Here is a 21,682-nt window from a genome sequence, read left to right on the forward strand (position 1 = left end):
TCTGATTCTGAAAAGAATGATGGTTTACTTGCCTTTAGCGACCTGGGGCATTTGCTATTTACCTGGAGCCTTGGCATTTAGACATTTTTGAGTTTCTTGATTTAAAGAAGAACACAGGAAAGGAAGAACAGCGTGCCAGGGACCTTTTCTTTGCGCTTTGGATTCCAGATCTCTTCATGAAACGAGTGGAGACTAATCAGGTGAGAAATAGGTACCTGTTGGTAAGAACAACTGGACCCATATCAGCTTTCTTTTATATCACCTTAAATCATGATTAGGAAGAGCCCACCTGGGGCACCTGGGTGGCTTAGCCATTAAGCGTCTGCCTTTGGCTCAGGTCATGATCCCAGGGTCCTGGGATAGAGCTCCGCATTGAGCTCCCTGCTCGGCGGGAAGCCTGCTTCTCCCTCTCATACTCCCCTTGCTTGTGTTTCCTCTCTTGCTGTCTCTCTCTGTCAAATAAATAAAATCTTAGAAGAAGAAAAAAAAGAGCCCACCTATGTGTTATGCTATGGAAGGCATTTTAAGTGATTTAAGAGAGGTCATTCCTGCCCTCTTGGGTTTTTATTCTCTCAAGCTGACCGAAATGCTTTAAAGGTCATGTATAAACAGGCAGAACTAGATGTTTGAGCCTGAGCCCAAAACGATTATTTCTACAACAGATTTCCAAGAGAGTCTATGGAAGCCACCCTGTCCCTTGCCGTGTTCCTAATGGACTATGTGCCGTTGGTTATTTCAAGTCTCTTATGGGTTCTTCCCTTTGTAGGACTGGTCTTTGATGTGTCCAAATGAGTGTCCTGGTCTGGATGAGGTGTGGGGCGAGGAATTTGAGAAGCTTTATGAAAGGTATGGGAAAAACATGAAGTAAGAATTTTTAATCACGTGTTTCTTTTATTTGGGGGATCCAGATTTCGAAACGTCATCAGTCATTAGCCAGTTTCTAGGAATCTTCAGAAACATCCAGGAGAGAATGTGATTAATAATTTTATTTTGGTCAGATTTGCTACCTGAATCTTCACCAAAATTTGGTTTCTATCTTCTTTCTTAAAACTTTGTGACTTATAAAGAGGTGCTTTGGTTTTTAATTTGATACTTATAAAAATTAAGGTAAAGGGTTATGATTTTGTTTTGTCTTACAGTACATTTGATTTAAAAAGTTATGCTTTAAAATATTGCCCACAGAAATCAAGAACAGCTGGGACAGGTGTCATTAGTTCATTAAGTAATAGCACAGTAGATTTGACTCCTTTAGGTGTTATTCCTTTTCCTTACGAAGGGTATCATTGATTTAGTGGGATTTGGGTATATTCTAATGGGTCTAAAACTGCCTGATTTTCCTCTGTCACTTTAGCCACAGTAAAATGAATATCCTATTCTTTCTTAGCTAAACGTAGTAAACATTTAAGAGTTTTCGTAATTTTATATTTTAGCGTCTTCAAGTTGTCTGCAATAAAGATTTTCTTAGGGAATATTAAAATAATGTTAGCTTTGCCTTTCAGTTATGAGAAACAGGGTCGAGTCCGCAAAGTTGTAAAAGCTCAGCAGCTTTGGTATGCCATCATTGAGTCTCAGACAGAGACAGGTACCCCGTACATGCTCTACAAAGATTCCTGTAATCGGAAGAGCAACCAGCAGAACCTGGGAACGATCAAATGCAGCAACCTGTGCACAGAAATAGTAGAGTATACCAGCAAAGATGAGGTAGGTAGACAAACCTCTGCCCAGACTCCTGAGAGAGGAACCTGAGGCACTTCCGATTTGTGAATCCCTCACCTGGTTTTACTTGAGATGGGGGAAGGGAGTTTTGATGGTTTGCTGTAAGTAGAAGGGCACTAAAATAGAGATGACGAAGAAGGGAACACATGTGACCCGTGCCTTTAAATATCTTATAGTCTAAGCCATGCAGAAAAGGCTCACTTTTTTTCTCACACACATATTGTAATAATCGTTTCTCAGTGTTCAGTATGGTGGTTTAGGACAAACTCAGTGTGTCAGGGTGCTCACTGAGTTTAAAGTATGTAAGCAGGTAGAGAGTCCTTTCAGTGAATGGTGAGACAGAATTCTAATGTCAGATCTTTAAGGCGATTCACAGAAGAGGCGAGGCTAGAAATGGGGCACAGATTTGGTTTTTTAAAAAAATAGTTTCTGGAAAAGCTTTCCATTTGGGAAGAGCAGCCTATCAGATCAGAGACAGGAATAGGTTTTGTGCAGAGATTGTCAAATCAGTTTGTTCTGATAGAGCAAATACATCATGGTTTGGTAGATGGGGAGATGGCTGTGACTGGGAGAGGAGAGATACGAGGTGAAATGTCTGGCATGTCACAGAGGTAAGAAGCCCTTTTCGGTTCCTGAAAGGAAGATAGCGTCAAAAATGCTAGGATGAGAAGGATAGTTCTTATTTCTGGTAATAGAGTGCCTTGGTGTGGGAGGAGGTTGGAGGTCAGCTTGCAGAGATTATTGCAGTGGTTGGATGACAGGCTGCTCAGATGTTGGATGTAAACTATAGAAATGAGGAGGAAGGAGCAGATCCCTATACTAGGACCTAAAAAACATGACAAATGAAAAGTTGGGAAGGAAATGGTACATGAATGAAACATACTGCTAATGTTGTGGTTTAATTCAGCCAGAGTTACTGAGCACCAGCCATGCGTCAGACACGGTACCGAGTGTTCTGGGATGTAAATGACTATGGCTCAGGCCCCTGCCCTCTGCAAACATATAATTCGTTGGAGAAAATTGGCATGTACTGTACTCAAGTAACTATTGTACAGGATAGATTATGCTATAGAGACTAGAGTGATCCGTCTTAAAACAAAAATCAGGTCGTATCATTCCTCTACACAACACTCCTCTTTGACTTTCCAGCCCATCCAGAGTTTGTTCATTTTTTTTTTAAATTGAAATATAATTCTCATACCATAAAATTCATCCTTCTAAGTGTGTATTTCAGTGTTTTTTATCCACAAGGTTGTGTAACCATCACCAGTATCTACTCTAGAGCAGTTTTCATCAACCTAGAAAGAGACCTTGCACCCTTTAGCAGTCACTCGCTGTTGTCCTCTTCCCCTAGCCCCTGGCAACTACTAATCTGTTTTCTGCCTCTGGATTTGTCTCTTATGGGCATTCTCTGTAAACAGAATCATATAATATGGTGGTCTGTTGTGTCAGACTTCTTTCACTCAGCGTGTTTTCAAGGCTTATCTGTGTTGTAGCATGTATCAGTACTTCATTTCCATCCAGAATTCTTACAGTGCCCTATGAGTTCATGCACAGCTGGGTATGCCCATCTCATCTGTTACCGTCCCCCTTGCTCACTGTGCTGCAGCCCTACTAATTTCCAAGTATATCAAGCACACTCCCTCCTTAAGATTTTTGCTGTTTGCTTTGAATGTTAAAATGCTCTCCCCCACCAGATAGCCACGTGGCTTGCTGTCTAACCTTAAAAATGGCACTCTTTCTGTCCTTATTACTAGAACCCTTTTGTCTTTTCCTGCCTTGTTTTTCTTCCTAGCATTTATCAGACTTGTGCGATCGAAACTATGCTTTAAAACTGGGTACTTAGGCAAAATGTGTATAATTCAGTAGATAAATGAAGGGCATGAGGGAATCTAGGTGAGAGGAATTGAGATTTTGGGTTAGGCTAGTCATAATCAAAATGGAAAAGAAAGTGTATTCATTTAACAGTATTAAGCATTTATTATATACCCAGAAGTGGTACTAGCACTAAAAATATGAGGGTAAATAAGATAATGTTTCTTCCCTGAGAAAGCTTACCACCTAGTGTAGTGTAGTGGATAATCACCTGAAGAGCTTTTTCAGAATTCACCAATCCCCTGTTGTTAGGGGCTTCTCAGAATCTCAGTAAGAGTAAGGTGGGAATGTGTAATTTGGAAGAGCTTTCTGCAGTGATGGAAATGTATCTGGCAGGAATTGAGCACATGAAATATAACTAGTGCAACTGAGAAACTGAATTTTTAATTCGATTTAAAAAGCTACATGTGGCTAGTGGCTCCTCTATTGGACAGCACGCATCTACTGACTGAGACAGATATACATAAGAAATAAGAGCATGATGGGAGGTCTGTCTGGTAATAGAGCTGTGGGCTGTGGAACACAGATTCTCTATCTTACCTATTTCACTGGTGCATGTTACAGGTCACATGTGAATAGGTATTGGGATCTAGAAATGAATGATGAAGAGGGAGAAGATAAAGATAAAAATTTTATGGAGTGTTAGAGGCTTACATGTGTTGTCGTTGACACGGGGTGGGGGGAATAAAAATTGTGTGATTCTTGACCCTTTTTCTTTGCATTCCAGGTTGCAGTCTGTAACTTGGCTTCCGTGGCCCTCAATATGTATGTTACGTCAGAACACACGTATGACTTTAAGAAGCTGGCTGAAGTCACCAAAGTCATTGTCCGAAACTTGAATAAAATTATTGATATTAACTACTACCCTGTCCCAGAGGTATGAATAGAAGTCTCTACTTATTGGTAATTCTTAAAATCCAAGTTGGAGGGAGTTTATCATGGTCTGCCAGTCATCATTTAAATGGCTGTCATTGGAATGGTGTGAGAAAACAGAGATAAAAAGAGAGCATGTATCATTTGGTGCAGAATGTTGCCATTTCTGTTTAGTAATGTCTCCTTTTTCTCTAAATCTGTTGGCGCAAAGGCATGCTTATCAAATAAACGCCATCGCCCCATTGGAATCGGGGTACAAGGTCTGGCAGATGCTTTCATTCTGATGAGGTATCCTTTTGAGAGTCCAGAAGCCCAGCTACTGAATAAGCAGATATTTGAAACTATTTATTATGGAGCCTTGGAAGCCAGCTGTGACCTGGCCAGGGAGCATGGCCCATATGAAACCTATGAGGGCTCTCCAGTCAGCAGAGGAGTAAGTATATAGATGAAATTTCTTTTTGCTTGTAAGTTCCTACAGTAGGCTGAATGGTAGGCTTCAGAAAGATGTGTTCACATCCTAATCTCTGGAACCTGTGTTACCTTTTTGGATTTCAAAAGGGTCCTTGCAGATATAATTAAGGATTTTGAGATGAGATTATCCTGGATTACCCAGGTGGGCCATAAATCCAGTGACAATAGACCTTACAAGAGAGAGGAGAGGAGGAGGCAACATGACCATGGAGGCAGAGGTCAGAATAATGTATCCACAACCCGAGAATGCTGAAAGCCACTAGAAGCTGGAAGAGGCAAAGAACAGAATCTCCTCCAGAGCCTCTGGAGGGAGCATGGTCCTCCCAACATGTTCATTTTGGGCTTCTGGCTTCCAGAACTAAGAGAGAATATATATATATATATATATTAACCAACTGAGCCACCCAGTGCCCTAACATTTTATTTTTGAGTAATCTCTACACCTAGCATGGGATTTGAACTTACAACCTTGAGATCAAGAGTTGCATGCTCCACCGACTGAGCCAGCCAGACGCCCCTTTATTTTAATGTTTTATTTAGAACGAGTCATTGGTAAAAGTGACTTAAGAAGAACGCTGTTTTAGTTTTCTTTGGTAAATTTAGTAGATAAAAACACATTAACTAGGTTGTTTTCCTTGGGTCTCACAAGGTTATAGTCAAGGTGTTGACAGAGGCTGTGGTCTCTTCTGAGGCTCAGAGTCCTCTTCCAAGCTCACGTGGTTTTTGGCAGAATTCATGACCTTGTGCTTCTTCAGAGCCAGTAGGGGGGAAGTCTCTCATGTCATGAAGCCCCGTCCAGTTGCTCTTTTGAGGGCCTTCATCTCATAAGTCAGGTTCACCCAAGATAATCTCTCTTTGTTTAACTCAAAATTAACTGATTGGTAACCTTAATTACATCTGCAGAAACTTTTCATCTTTGCCATAATTATGTAAGTGACATCCATCATATTCCCAGGTCTCGTTCACACTCAGGAGGAGGACATTATACATGGCCACCAGGGGGGTGAGAACCGGGCAACTGTCTTAGAATGCAGCTTTCCACACTGCCTTAAGTATTGGCAGTATGAGTCTCTTCATTGTAAAATAAATGTTACATTATTTTTAGTCCTGATCTTCCCTGCTGATATTTAGGAAATCTGCTATCCAGTGTTTTGAAAATAGGTGTTTAATAGCTAAGTAAATAGATCAAGGCAATTAAGAAAGATGAAATTAGAGTAACGTTTTTACTGTACAAAAAGAGAACGCATCTCAGCAACATACTTAAATGAATGTTAGGATTTCCTGGTTTATAGATGTGATGTGGTTTCTCTGAGGGGTCACATCAGGGACATGGGGAAGAGATAAACCTCAACCAGTTTTCTTAGCCTGCTTTTGATCAATATGACTACATGAAAGTTTGTCCAGGGAAATCTCTGGGCCTTGTATTCCTCATACAGTTCTACTAGAAGACATTTGTTGGCTTGTGGGGCATGGCAGTTAGTCATTTGGTTTTTGTCATGGTTTTTAATTGTTATAGAGTAATTTGTCAAGTTTGCATTGTTTATTCCCTAGATCCTTCAGTATGATATGTGGAATGTTACTCCCACAGACCTGTGGGACTGGAAACTTCTCAAGGAAAAGATTGCAAAGTAAGCAAAGAGATAAAAGGTAGTTTTGAAGTAAGGAGGGTTTAGGTTCTCATTCTGGCTTTCAGAAGTTAGGTATGTTATTTTAACTTCTGAGACTCATTTTTTCTTTTTTAAATGGGTCTAAAATGACCTATCTACGGAACTATTTTCATAAAAACGCTTTGTAAGATAATACATAAATAGTTACCTACAAATTACGTGTTAGAATGAAAAGCATATTAATAAATGGTAGGTATTATTAGTTGATCTTGTTTTAGGGGTTTAACTACCTGGATTAAGCAATTCTTTTTCTCATTAAACTTCGTATTTCCAAGTGTGCTTGCTCTCTAAATGTTTTTCACTTTTGTTTATTGCTTAACTACTTTGGGCACCTACATGGCTTTTGCTGAATTGGTTGTCGTAGAGTAAGTTAGGGATTTGGAAGAGCTTTTGGAGGGTGAAAGAAAAATGTAAAACTTGAGGTTTTTAAGGCCTTTCAAACTAACAAACATTAAAGATTTAAGGGCAGGTAGGATGTTTTGCTTAGCGAGTAATAAAACAAGTTGTTTTCACGTTCTTCTTGAGCCTGTGATCTCTGGGTTAATGTGTATGCAGAGTGTTTAATGTTTACAGAAGGAAGCAGTAGCTTTAAAATACTCTTTAAAAAATATCTATTTGACTTAAAATTGTTTTATTACTTAATAATACATGTTAGAAAATTTAGGAAAATGTATGTGTGAAAGGGAGTAGAATGAAATTATCCCAGTACCACCTCCTAAAAATCTGTTTGTATCTTTTTGTTTTTCATCTTTCAGACTTTCTTCTGAATGTCTGTGCCTGTGTACATTTATATGCAAATTCAGCTTTTACAAAAATGGACATGTATTTTATTTTTTGTTTTTTTTTTCTCAAAATACTATGGATATTTTTCTATACACAGCTTTTGAAAAATTTCAGAATTAATGCATGAATAACCAAGTTCAAATACAGAAACAAAATGGAAGGTGAAAGACCTTCTTTATACCTCTCCTGCCAACCACCTGTTCCACAAAACAAATACAAACCAACTTACTCCTTTTCCCGGAGATAACCATTGTTAATGCTGTATTTTTTTCTGGACCTTTTTCAGTACATTTGCAGATGCACACAGTTTTGTTATAAAAATGTGATCAAACTTGACATATTCTAAGACTTTTAGTGATTTATTTTGGACATCTTTCTCTTAGTACATGCAGATCTACCTAATGTTTTTATTGATTATAGACAATTCCATAGTTTGGTATGTCCTATATATATATATGATTTTTCAAAATGTTTTCCTATCTTTGGATAGGAAATCACTGTCCCCTTTACTGAGGAAGTAAGACATGAAGTCAGCTGGTGGTTTGCTTGATGCCTCAAAACTAGAAAGTGCCAAAGTGATGTTAAGATCCTGGTTGTACAGATTCCATTGGGATATGGAGCTTAAAGCTAAGTGCTGTATAAATCCAGAGGTATAGAATTAGGAAAGACAAACTCTTGGTGTTTGTGAAACTTAAGACTAACTTAAGGTGAGACGTGTAGCACAAATAAAGTATACATAAAGGTACAGGTCATAGAAAATGTTTGCCGAAGAAATATTTACATTTGGCAGTTGTATTTAATAGTGTCTGCCTGGTCGGGAAAGATGTTCTAGAGTGGTCATCTCTTAGGCTGAGCTTTGAAGGACGAGCTAAGGGCAGTTTGAAGATTTTCAGTGTTTGGATAGTACATTCTTCCTTAAGCACTCTCTCTGGCAGTGAATAGAGTGAAAAGATGTTAACCTTCATCTGGGAACTTACATTAAAGAGGTAATAGAGGAAGTCAGGAATATACTTTGAGCGTAATTTTTTCCCATGGAGAATTTTGGTGATAGATGTTGGATTCTGACCACTTTCACATCATTGTGTTTCCTGAAAGGGCTTTGCACAGTGATCATAGAGCACACAGAAAAGAATGAGGGTTGAACGAATGTACCCTGATCCAGGTGGGGACTCTGCAGCAGCCACTCGATTATTTCCTTGGGCAAGCTAGTGTATCAAGTGCTGATGAGTCATGGCATAGGAATTGCCAGCAGTAAAACTGTGCTAATTTTGTTTAGGAGTCAGGCATTTGGGAGAGGGGTGAGCTATACCACCCATACTGTGAGTTGCATCTCTGTAGGGGTTAAATTCCAAAGTCATTATGTGAGTCTAATGCATGTATGATGTCACTCACAGCATCTGCATTTACTGCAGTGATGTGAAGTAGCTGCCTTCCTGGCAGATTGAAGCTTTAGTACCAGCGCCTAATAATCTCCTTTTCTTTAGGTATGGTATAAGAAACAGTTTACTTATTGCCCCGATGCCTACTGCTTCAACTGCTCAGATTCTGGGAAATAATGAGTCCATTGAACCTTATACAAGCAACATCTATACTCGCAGAGTCTTGTCAGGAGAATTTCAGGTGAGATCACAACTAGATCTACAGGAGAGCTTTCAGAAGCCTGTTGTTGGGAGTGAATGCCAACTCAAATTTAGTATGTCCCTTTTGCTTAGTATGGGGGCAAAGCTTTGATAAAGTGAGTCCTCTTCATCTCCAATACTGTTCTATTTATTTAATAATAGACATTTAATATGTGTTAAAAGAATGCATGATCGAGGGTTGGGTCGGAAAGTAACTTGTTGATACTGGAGTTCACATGATATTTAAGCATTCTGTAATCATAATACTATGTACCATGACCTCAGATACTACTCAAGAATATACAGTGAAACTCAAGATGTGTACAGAAGGAAGAAGTGTATGGAACCATGACAGTGATTCTCAGCCTGGTTTACAAATTAGAGTTTCTGGTGGGTAGGACCAGGGTTGTTTTAAGGTTCCCAGGTAATTCTAATGTGCAACTAGGATTGAGAACCACTAATTTATAAGATTTTTATTTGTGAATTTCCAGATCTCCTGAAATAAGTTTCTATAAGGTTTGGAGTGGATACATTTCTCATTTTTCTTCTTAAGTATTTATCATATCCTTACTTAGGGAAAAAAAAAAAAAGAAGTAATCCACATAGATTTGCCCATCTTACACAATGGTAGTTCTTTTCACTTTTGCAAATATGTTTATTTCACAGGTCAAGATTTTAAAGGAATATAACTTTGGTAGGATTGGCCTCTCAGTCTTAAAACATAGAATTTACGGACGAATTTAATGTTAAATACTTCTTCAGTGATCTTACTTATTTTAAGCTCCAGGCCTGTGATCCTGTTTAGGCCCTGTCATTCTTATTTATTCCTTGACATCTTTTTTGCTTTTCTATTCAGATTGTAAATCCTCATTTACTGAAGGATCTTACTGAGCGGGGCTTATGGAATGAAGAGATGAAAAATCAGATTATCGCATGCAATGGTTCTATCCAGGTACAGCATGAAAATCAAGTGTGGTCTCTAGAAGCTAAGTTGGACATTGGTACCTTCTCACTGTGGAGAGAAAGGTTATTCACTGCAGTCATATGGGCTTATGTTCACCTCTGCATGGTTGTGCTAGGATTATATACATCTTCACACAGCTAGGGTTTACCCTCTTGTTTGTGCAATAATAATGAAGCAGTAGCTGCCGACTTCTTTGTACATTAGAATCAGCTGGGGAGCCTTTAAAATTCTGAAGCTTAGGTTGTACCCCATAACAATTAAATTAGAATGTCTGGAAATGAGAGCCAAACATTAGTATTTTTTAAAGGTCCCCTAGGTCATTCCAAAATGCATCAAAATTTGGGGACCACTGATATAAAGTGTGAAATTAGAGAGTCAGACTTAATTAAAAAGTATGGTGGAGACTGAGGACTCAAAGTCCAAAAAACAGAGCCGCAGATAGTGTTTAACAATATATTTGCAGCCAAGAATCAAGAAGTATTAATAAATTTGTAGATGGAGACCTCTGTCTAAACATTTGTCTCCCTGGCAACACAGATAAGGATTTCTGTAACATTTCTGTATTTGCTTGCAGAAATCGTAGCGTTAGCTAGTCTGTATGTTTTGATGCAAATTAACCCCAAACCTAAGAAAACATTATTTCTATGGACTCCAGAAGGGGTTTGTTTCATTGCTTCCCTTGATTGTCTGCCTGTGAGTTATAGCCCTGATTACTTGTGTTTTCTGCAAAATTCAAGGGTCATTTGTTGCTGCCTAGCTCCTTTTATTATTAAGTACCTCTAGAACAATGAATGTTTTGGCTATAACCCCAATAGAAATGGATCTTAAAATCATTACCACTAGCCAGATATTTTGTTGGTTAAATGGAGTTTTGTTGGACATTCTAAGCCAGAGCTGAGCAGTCTTAGGAAACTTGATAAGGATCATATTGTATGATGCTGAATGTTACGGTCAAATCTGGCAGGAAGTGGAACTAAGGCCAGACCCTTGTGTCATTAATTACATTAAATATACCGATTTCTTCAGCCAGACTGCAATAAACATTTGTTTTTCCTCCTTCAGAGCATACCCGAAATTCCTGATGACCTGAAGCAACTTTATAAGACTGTGTGGGAAATTTCACAGAAAACCGTTCTTAAGATGGCAGCTGAAAGAGGTGCTTTCATTGATCAAAGCCAGTCTTTGAACATCCACATCGCTGAGCCTAACTATGGCAAACTCACTAGTATGCACTTCTACGGCTGGAAGCAGGTTAGTGGAGGAAATCAAGGAGGACTTGCTGTCAGCGTGGGATATTTTGGAATTGGGACAGTTTTATATTCTAGCTACCTATTAAATAATGCCAGCTAGCAGCTCTTTCACCTCAAATCCAATATGTTAAAACCAAATTATGGTTTTTGTACCAGATCAAGCTCTCATTTTGGATTTTCTTACTTCTTTTAGGATTATTTCATTCTTAGGTTTGAAACCTCGGAGTTACCTACAATCCTCCCTTATTCTCCATACAATCACTCACTGAGTTGTGGTTGTTCCTTTGTACTGTTTCTTGAATATCTTTCTTTCTGTTCCACTGCCATTATTCTTAAACTTCTTAATTGATCTCCCGGCTTCTAGTAGCTGCTTTAGGCTGTCTTGGACACTGCTGCCATTTCAAAAATAAAACTTGACGTGTCAACCCACTATTCAAAAACACCCATTGTTTTCCCACTTTAACTATTGACAGTATAAAAGCCAATTACTTAGTTTCTTATTGCCAGTTGTAAAGTCCTGTGATTCTGGATTCTTTTTTTTTTTTTTTTTAAAGATTTTATTTATTTATTCAACAGAGATAGAGACAGCCAGCGAGAGAGGGAACAGAAGCAGGGGGATGGGAGAGGAAGAAGCAGGCTCATAGCGGAAGAGCCTGATGTGTGGCTCGATCCCATAACGCCAGGATCACGCCCTGAGCCGAAGGCAGACGCTTAACCGCTGTGCCACCCAGGCGCCCCTTTATTTATTTATTTATTTATTTATTTATTTATTTATTTATTTATTTTTTGGATTCTATCCTTATTACCTGGCAATCTTCTGGGAATTTATATAGATGTACAATTTTTTTTTTAATTTAAGAGACATTTATTAACCACATACTGCATGCTAAGACTAGGGATCCTGAATAGAAGATGATCCTTATCCTTGAAGTAGTCATCATCTGTTCTTTACAGAGACAAGTCTATCTCCATAAATAGTTATAAGGCAGACATGTTGTCTTAGGCAAACTTGGAAGTCATACACATAAAAGCAAGAAAACCAAAATATTTGACATTTCCAAAGAGATAAGCTTTTTTAGCAGCAAAAGGAACAAAATATACTGTCTGACTCTTTCTACCTCTTTAAACATTTTTGAGAAGGCTCCCTGGAGGTGTTGGAATTTCAGATTTAGAAAACAATCTGACTTGGGGCGCCTGGGTGGCACAGCGGTTAAGCGTCTGCCTTCGGCTCAGGGCGTGATCCCGGTGTTATGGGATCGAGCGCCACATCAGGCTCCTCCTCTGGGAGCCTGCTTCTTCCTCTCCCACTCCCCCTGCTTGTGTTCCCTCTCTCGCTGGCTGTCTCTATCTCTGTCGAAAAAAAAAAAAAAAAAAAGAAAAAAAAAAGAAAACAATCTGACTTGATTTATGGAAATGTATTTTAAACATTGGTCTTGAATGCCTACTGTTCTTACAGTTTCTAATAGTTGTATTTGCTTCCTTTGTAGGGTTTGAAGACTGGGATGTATTACTTAAGGACACGACCAGCAGCAAATCCGATCCAGTTCACGCTAAATAAGGAGAAGCTGAAAGATAAGGAGAAGGCAACAAAAGAAGAAGAAGAGAAGGAGAGGAACACGGCAGCCATGGTGTGCTCTCTGGAGAATAGAGAGGAGTGTCTGATGTGTGGGTCCTGAGGAAGGGCTTAGAAGAGACCAGCACTTCCTCACAGCCAAACTACTTCTTGAGCACAGATAGGTGTAGTAGGTTTGCGTGAAGTGCTAAGGCTTTGCTGGACCTTATTGCCCCAAAAGGATCAGTCAATTTAAAGTACTATTTCTATATAGTGTGAAAGTATTGATTTTTTAAATTGATATCTTGGGAATCAAAGTAGAAGTTTTAGGAGTGCAAAAGAAGTCATCTTGCAAATAGGGAGTGATTGAGTAGGGTTTCATTGCCCACCTGTCACCTTTTTTCTGGTGACCTCAGTTTTTGTAAGGAAACTTAGTTTTGCTGCTTTGACTGGTGGGTCCGTAGAAGCAAAACTGAGTCATAAGCTGTGAGAAGTGCTGACAGGACCTTTGTCTGGTTAAGGTCCTATAGGTCATTCTGAAATAAACATTTCTAAGTGATTGCGTGAGACCAGATTTGTCATTTATTTTCATACAAAGGTCAAATTTGAAAAAACATTTTCAAATGTTTTTTTGAACAGGGAAGAGATGCTGTGTAGGATTCTGATTTTAACATGTGCCTATTTCCTCTTATTATTGTAAAATATACATAACATAAATATTACCATTTTACCCACTTTAAAGCATACAACTTAGTGGCATGAAGTACATATACAATATACAACCATCACCACTACCAATTTCCAGAAATTTTTTATCATCCCACACAGAAACTCTAAAACAATAACTACTCATTCCTTTCTCTCAATCCCTGGTAACCTCTGTTCAACTTTCTGTCTTTGAATTTACTTGCATCATATAAATGGAATTCTGCAATATGTGACCTTTTGTGTCTGGCTTACTTCACTTAGCATGTTTTCAAGGTTCATCCCGGTAGCATATAGCAGAATTTAATTCCTCTTAAAAGCTGAGTAATATTCCATTGTATGTGTATATAACATTTTGTCTACCCATTCATATGTTAATGGGCATGGGGGAATTATTCTCACCTTTTGGCTCTTGTGAATAATGCTGCTATGAACATTGATGCACAAGTATCTGTTTGAATTACTGTTTTCAGTTTTGGGGGTTATAGACCCAGAAGTGGAATTGTGAGAATATATCATAATTCTTTGTTTAACTTTTTGAGGAACTGCCAGACTTTTCTGTTGGAGTTGCACCATTTTCCATTCCTACTAGTACTGCGTGAGAGTTCCAGTTACTCTGCATCCTTGCGAACACGTGCTAGTTTTTTGTATTTTTGGTAATAGCCATCCTAATGGCTTTTGGTAGTTTGATTTTATTGTATCTTGGTGTGGATCTCTGAGTTTATCCTCCTTGATGTTTGTTGAACTGCTTCGATCAGTAGATTCACATTTTTCATTAAATTTGGGAAGTTTTCAGCCATTATTTCTTCAGATAATCTTTTTGCTCCTTTCTCTCTCTCTTTTCCTTCTGGGACTCCCGAAATGCATCTTTTGGTCCACTGCTTGTGTCCCACAGGTCCCTTAGAGTTCATTCACTTTTCTTAATTCTTTTCCTGTTCCTTAGACCCAATCATTTCAACTGTGCTAACACCAAGGTCATTGATTCTTCTTCACGCTCACATCTGTTGAGCCCCTTTAGTGAATTTTTTTATCTCAGTTATATTCTCCAGCTCAAGAATTTTTTGTTTCCCTTGAACAATTTCTATCTCTTTCTTGATATTCTGATTTTAATACATTGTTTTTCTGATTTCCTTTACTTTGTCCATGTTTTCTTTTAGCTCTTTACGCGTATTTGAGATAGTTGTTTTAATATCTTTGTGTAGTAAGTCTGATGACTGGGCTTCCTCAGTCCTAGGGAGGTTTTCTGCCAATTTTTCTTGTTCCTTTGAATGAGCCATGTTTTCCTATTTCTTTGTAATGTCTGATTTTTTGGTTGTTGTTGAAATACTCTGAGACTTTTCCAAACTGCTTTTGCAGAGACTATTCCCTAGTGTGGTATGATCACTGAAGTCTCTGTACCTTTAGTGCATATTCAGTTAATGTTTTGACAGATTTCCTTGAGTTTCAGGCGCTCTCTGGGCAGATTGGCTCTGTGCTAGGGCACTTTTTCCACGTGTGACTAGGCTTGCTCTGAGCCTAGGCATCTGTGATGGTTAATTTTATGTGCCAACTGCCTCGGCCATGGTACACAGGTATTTTGTCAAACACTAGCTTAGGTACGGCTGTGAAGATTTTTTTTTAGATGAAATTAACATATAAGTCAGTAGACTTTGAGTAAATCAGATTACCCTCTAGAATTTGAGTTTCTGCATCCAATCAGTTGAAGGCCTTAAGAAAGATTGAGGCCCCTTAAGAAAGAAGGACTTCTGCCCCCAGACGGCCTTTGGCCTTAAGCTACAATATCACTTCTTTTCTGAGTCTCTAGCATGCTAGCCTGCTCTGCCAACTTCAGACTCACAGTTATGTGAGACAATTACTTAAAATCTCTCTCGCCCTCTCCCCCTCCTCCTCCGCTCCCACCTAACCTCCTTTACCAACCCCCCACCCCCATTCTCTCGTTGGTTTTGTTTCTCTAGAGAACAAGAACCCTGACACAGATTTTGGTACCAAAAGTGGTTCTAGAGGAATAGAATCTTCAGGATGAGTCTTCTGAATTGGTTTTGGAGTTTCTGGAATTGGTTCTCTAATCTGATTAGATTTAAAGGCACTAATGACTTTCTGGTAGTAAAGGGAGTACTGATAGCTTATGCTGTGATGTGGTAATAGAGACTCTCAAAATACCATCATTGGGTACTCCTAATCAAACAAGTATAAGAGGCAAGGTTCTGGGTGATTGTGTACCTGTTCTGCCTCGGGTGTACCAGCTCTCTAGCCCTATGTCATAATTTAGTTCATCTTGATCACCTTTACGACAATATATCACAGTGCTCCAGTACATTGATGACCTGCTGATTGGACCTAAAAAGTAGCAGCTACTCTAGACTTATTGGTAGAATATTTGTGTGTCAGAGGGTGGGAAATAAATCTGACAAACATTCAGGGGCCTTCTATCTCAGTGAAATTTCTAGGGCTCCAATGGTATGAGACATGTTGAGATGTTCCTTCTGTGGTGAAAGATAAATTGTTGCATCTGGCTCCTCTTAAAACCAGAGGACCTGCACAATGCCCACTGGGTCTCTGGATTTTGGAGGCAGCATGGCAACATATTCATTTAGGTGTGCTACTCTGGCCTCTACCAAATGACCTGAAAAGCTGCTAGTTTTGAGTAGGGCTTGGAACAAGAAGGCCCTGCAACAGGCCGAGGCTGCCAGGCAAGCTGCTTTGCCAGCTGGGCCATATGATCCAGCAGGTCTATCGCATTGATGTGGCAGTAGCAGGTAAGTATGCTGTTCAGAGCCTCCAGCAGGCTGTTAGGATTTTGGAGCAGAGCCCATCCTCTGTTGATAACTACTCACTTTTTGAGAAACATCTTTTGGCTTGCTCCTCAGCCTTAGTAGAGACCCAGTGCTTTACCATGGGCCACTAAGCAACTGAGCTGCCCATCATGAACTGGGTGCCGTTTGACCCACCAAGCCATAAACTTGGGCACGCACAGCAGCATTCCATCATCAAACGGTCTACACATTGAAGTGGTATATACCACATTTGGCTCAAGAGGCCCTGGAAGTACACGTAAGTTACTGAAGAAGTGGCCCAAATGCCCATGGTCCTCACTCCCACTACACCTCTCCCAGCCTGCATCTGTGGCCTCATGGGGAGTTCCCTATGATCGGTAAACAGAAGGAGAGGAAAGTCGGGCCTGGTTTACACGTGGCTTCTCACAGCATGCAGGCACCATAGCCCCTTCCATTCTATTGATAGCTGTGGAAGTCTTTTAAGTAGGGAGTAACTTTTAGATAGCTCACACTGGCTGCCATGAGAAGAGTGGCCTAACCTATGGGTTTGGGTCAGACTCAAGTACCGTATCAGTCTGGTTTGGATCAGTCTGGGTCCCAGGAGAAGACCTGGTCTGGGTGTCTGTCAGACTAAGTGGCCCTGGGCATGACCCGATCTGTTTGTGTGGGCTAGTTGGATACTTAGAGAAGGCCTGACCTGCGTCCTTGTGTCAGGTTGCGGGTGTCGGGCCTGGGGCCTCACCTGTGTTTGGGACTGATTGGACTCTAGAACCCAACCAGTGTGCTTGGGTTAGACTAGAAACTGCAAGGCTGACGTGTATATTTGGTCAGCCTGGGTTTAGGCTGTATTGGGAGAGGCTGGGCCCCAGGAAAGGGCCTGGCCTGTTGATTTGTTCCAGACTGAATGGTCAGAGTGGGTTGTGGTCTGACTTGCTCTGTACAACTTCCAGTGAGGCTCCATACATCCAGATATTAATTGGGGCTTTCTCAGGGGAAAGAGGACAAAGGGCAAATTTAAACAAAGATAAATAGGTAAATATCAAAGGGTAATAGGTAAAGATAAAATGGGGCGCCTGGGTGGCTCAGTTAAGCATCTGACTCCTGATTTCAGCTCAGGTCATGATCTCAGGGTCCTGGGATTGAGCCCTGCGTCGGGCTCCCCATTCAGCTGGGAAGTCTGCTGTTCCCTCTCCCTCTGCCCCAACTCGTGCTCACTCTCTCAAATAATAAATAAAATCATAAAAAAAAATAGGTAAAAACAATTTTATTATTGAATGGAAATAGAAAAAGCATTCTAAGAATTTAAAAAGCAACAGTTGGCCAACAATGGACCTGCTGTTGAGCCCATAATTTCCTCATGATTTCAGCCTGTCCCTCAGTAATACCTGCTTATTTCTTATTCCCAGAGGTCACAGCCCCAACTTCCCAAGTTGATAAAGTCCTCTCACCCTGGCAATTTCCCCTCCACTATCATATTTTGCATTCTCTCTGGTTTCTCCCCAACCTCCTGGGCTGATTTCTTTCCATAGAGCATCTTTACCACATGTTGCCGGATCTCCCTGGTCCTCACCCCATAGATGACAGGATTCAAAGCTCCTGGGAGCAGCAAGTAGATGGCACTGAGCAGGTTCTGGACATCCTGAGACACAGTCTTGGCTACTCGGAAGACAATGGAGGTGGAGAGACCAGAGAGGTAGATAGTGAGGATGACCAGTAAGTGGGAGCCACATGTGTGCAAGGCCTTGGCTCGGGCTCCCCCAGAAGAGATCCGGAAGGCAGCATAAATGATGCGGGTGTAGGAGGCCCCTAGCAGGGCTAGATCAAAGGTCACAGTGATCAACCGCATGGCCAGTCCCAACCTACTGTTGAAAGTCAAGTCTCCACAAGCTATGCTCAGCAGTGCAATGTACTCACAGGTGAAGTGTGGAATCACCATTGTCCGGCAGAATCGCGCTTGTGACATTAGCACCACCAAAGGCACTGCCACTCCTAGGCTCCGTGTGAGGGCGAGAATGGCCAGCACGCCCAGCAGGTGGGAGGTCATCAGCTCAGTATAGCGGAGTGGGTGACAGATGGCCACGTAGCGGTCTAGGGCCATGGCCAGCAGGAGATTGTAGTCCAGAAGGAGAGTGAACTAGATGAGGAACATCTGGGCCAGGCAGCCGTGCAGAGATATGGGGTTAGCATAAAGCACAAAGCCCTCCAGCATTGTGGGCATCACGGCAGTGGCAGTGCAAAGGTTGACAGCCAGGAGCAGGGCGATGAGCACGTACATGGGCTGATGCAGGCTCCGCTGGGCCACCACCGTGTGGATGACCAGGACATTGGCAGAGATGACGGTCACATACAGAAAGGTAAGAGGCAGGACCAGGAGGGGCCGCCACTCTCGCAATCCAGGGAAGCCCATCAGAAAGAAGTTGGTGTAGGAGGTGTTGAAGGTGCTGGTATTTCCATCCTCACCCATTAGCTTTGGCCCTGGGTTGGCCCCTGGAGTGGGGGTCAGAGACTGTTAGAACAAAATGGTCAATGGAAGAAAGCCTATTTCTTTTTCTTTTCTTTTCTTTTTTTTAAGAGAGAGAATGTGCATGAGTGCTGTGCGGAGGCGGGGGGGCAGAGAAGGAGAGAGAATCTTAAGTAGGCTCCATGTCCAGCATGGAGCCCGACACAACACGGGGCTCGATTTCACGACCCTGAGATCATGACCTGAGCCAAAATCGAGTCAGATGCTTAACTGACTGAGCCAGCCAGATGCCCCTGGCAATGAACCTCTTAACTTGACCCAGGTCGGTCTGTCTCTGTCACGTGAACTGTAATTTGCTCTCCTGTTTTGCATTTTAGGATTACTCAGGTAAGTTCCTCAAGGAGCTTCATGACACTACAGCAGTCAAGAAAGGAAATGGAGAATAACAGCCTCCTCAAGGAGGGGCAGAAGTGACGAAAAAGACTATGAGAGATGAGCAGATCAGTTAACTGGCTGATGAAAGTCCTGAGAGAGATTGAAGAGATGTTTTGAGAGTCACATCAATCAGATTTAAGAGCCAATTGGAAGTGGGGAGAGGCTGAGGAATCAACAGTAATTCAAGGGTTTTTGTTGTTGTTAGCGAGGATGACGGCATTGGCGCTCCTGAGACCTGAGAAAGAAGGAGCAGGGTTGGGGTGCTAGGAGGTGCAATTAATTCACTGCATTTAGATGCGGTGAGGACTGGTAGATGAAGCGATGCCCAGTCAACAACCAAAAATGAGACGGAGAGCGTAGACGAGGGGTTAAGGCTGGAGATGACTCTGTGAGGATTAGAAGTTTATAGAGGGCAGGAGACAGAATCCCAAGGAGCAGATGGCAGTGAAGCAGACTGAGAAAGAGGGGAGAGAAGCAGTGTGAGAGCCAGCAGCAAATGGAGTTCTGGAAATGAGAGGAGAGGCTTGGTTGCTCTGGAGGCTTTGAGGTAAAGGAATTTACAGACTGAATAGAGGCCGAAGACCAGCCAGCCAAGTCACCCTCCAGGGCTTACTGTTCCAAGTAGGAGAGGAGAGGGACGGGTAGGATGAGGATCCCGGAGCTGTGTGCTCTCTGCAGAAAGAGGCCCACCTCCTCCCCTGGAAAAGTCAAAACCACACGCAGAGCTCCGCCCTGTCCTCACAAACTGGCCACTGTGTTCCTCTCTCTGGCTTCAGTTCCCAGTGACAGATGTCTCTTCTCTCTTTTTTCCTCAGGACATCTGCTTCTCCCCCTTTCCCCTTAGCATATGCAAAAAGTGCATCTCTGTCTAGAGAAAATAAACTCTAACTTTATATAACCCTTGAGGTTTCCATCTTTCTTCTCACCTTTACTTTTTATTTTTTTAAAAAAGATTTTATTTATTTATTTGAGAGAGAGAAAGAGAGAGAGAGTGCGAGAGGAAGAGCACGGGCGGCAGAGGACCCTGGGATCATGACCTGAGCTGAAGGCAGACGCTTAACCGACTGAGCCACCCAGGCGCCCCTTTCTCCTCACCTTTCAAGCAAAGCTCCCGGACATGCCTCTATCGTGCAATGATCGCTCGCTTGCTGACCAAGCTCCCCCCTGACTGACAGGGTTGCCGGTGGGGAGACCATGTCTTTTTCATCTCTGCCCCAGTGCCCAGCCCTGAGCCCACGGCTGAGGATGTGCTCCGTAAGTGTTGTGTGGAAGGAACAAGTGAATGTGCAAAATGTTAGTAAACATTCTCATTTGCAACTTAGAGCAGCCCTTGGAAGTTGCGTGAATGAATGAATGAATGAATGAATGAATGAATGAATGAATGAAAAATGAAACCCATCAAGGCTCAGAGATCTCAAGTGATCTGCTCAGTCTCACCTAACAAGAAGAGCCAGACCTCAACTTTGGGTCTTCCAGGACTCCTCCTTCCACACCTCCACTTTCCCCCTCACGCCCCACACAGGAGGCAGCATTGGACGGGCTCCAAGCCTTCTTAGTCTCAGCAGTGATGGTAAGAGTTAGCATTTACTGACCACTTACTACATGCCAGACCTGAGTCCAAGGGTTTTTCCATGTAGTGTTTCTTTAATACTCACAGCAACCCTGAGGGATGAATATTATTTATTAACCCTGTCTATGGATGAGGACACTGAGGTTTAAAAGAAGGTAACCAATTTTTTAAAAGTCTAATAGGTATGAAAATGGTAGGGCTGGGATATGAGCCTAGGCTATCGATGGTAATAGGTGGAGTTCAGGTCCAATCTCAGGTTTTCCTGCCCCCAAATCCCCCTCAATCTCCTGTCCTCTCACCCCCAGCCTCACCGCGGAAGCCGGTGGTGGTCTCCCGTCGGGGTGCAGCCTCGTGGCTTTGGTTCCACCTCTGAGAAGCGCTGATCTGTGAGGCCGAGGAGGAGGGATGGATAAGTAGACGCGTGGTTCCAGGGCAGGAGCCCGAGGAGGTTCCCAGCGGGCAGTCCTGTCCAAGGACGCCTTGGGGGAGACAAGGAGAAACCCAGAACTCCCCGGGGACCCCCGGGAGAGATGGCAGCGTACTAACAGGTTCATTTCTACGGCTCTCGGTATTTCTCAGAGAGCGGTCCCCTCTGCCAAGGGCATTCCCTCGTGGGACAGCTGAGGCTTAGAGAGAACAAGACGGGTCCAGGTCGGGCTCCGTCCCAGGGGCACCCAGGGATGACGTGAGGCTCAGCTGAGGGGAAGGCGCTCTTGCAGTCTGGGGATTACATAGGCACTCAGGTCGCCCAGAGACAGGAAGGGACCCTGGGGTGACAGTGGGAGAGCCCGGGACCTGACTGAGGGGCCGGGTGTGTGTGCCCGCGCGCCCCACGGGCGTTGCTTAGAGATTTACTTGCCCAGTGTGCGCGGCTCAGAGCGGGGCGGGGTGGGGGGCTTCAGCCTGGACGCTGCCCTGAGTAGCGGAGACCCACCGAGGCAGGGGCTGCCTCCTCCGGGGAGGCGTC

At 42.2% G+C, this 21,682-nt stretch overlaps 2 protein-coding genes across 2 annotated transcripts; one reads left to right on the top strand and one right to left on the bottom strand.

Annotated features, from left to right (window-relative positions):
- On the top strand, positions 1–13,339 carry RRM1 (ribonucleotide reductase catalytic subunit M1). Its single transcript, XM_002931092.4, has 10 exons — positions 1–200; positions 767–846; positions 1,500–1,701; positions 4,319–4,468; positions 4,676–4,897; positions 6,487–6,563; positions 8,870–9,005; positions 9,861–9,956; positions 11,031–11,219; positions 12,706–13,339. Exons 1-10 carry the CDS (start codon positions 177–179, stop codon positions 12,892–12,894), a joined length of 1,365 nt encoding a protein of 454 aa, XP_002931138.3. The 5' UTR covers positions 1–176; the 3' UTR covers positions 12,895–13,339.
- Positions 13,340–17,656: 4,317 nt separating this feature from the next.
- Positions 17,657–18,808, bottom strand: LOC100472565 (olfactory receptor 52Z1-like). Its single transcript, XM_011218034.3, is given in 1 exon segment — positions 17,657–18,808. A coding segment is annotated over 1 exon segment (1,020 nt). The 5' UTR covers positions 18,714–18,808; the 3' UTR covers positions 17,657–17,693.
- Positions 18,809–21,682: the final 2,874 nt, after the last annotated feature.

Source organism: Ailuropoda melanoleuca, chromosome 8 (genome assembly GCF_002007445.2).
Source record: "Ailuropoda melanoleuca isolate Jingjing chromosome 8, ASM200744v2, whole genome shotgun sequence".
NCBI classification, from domain to species: Eukaryota; Metazoa; Chordata; class Mammalia; order Carnivora; family Ursidae; genus Ailuropoda; species Ailuropoda melanoleuca.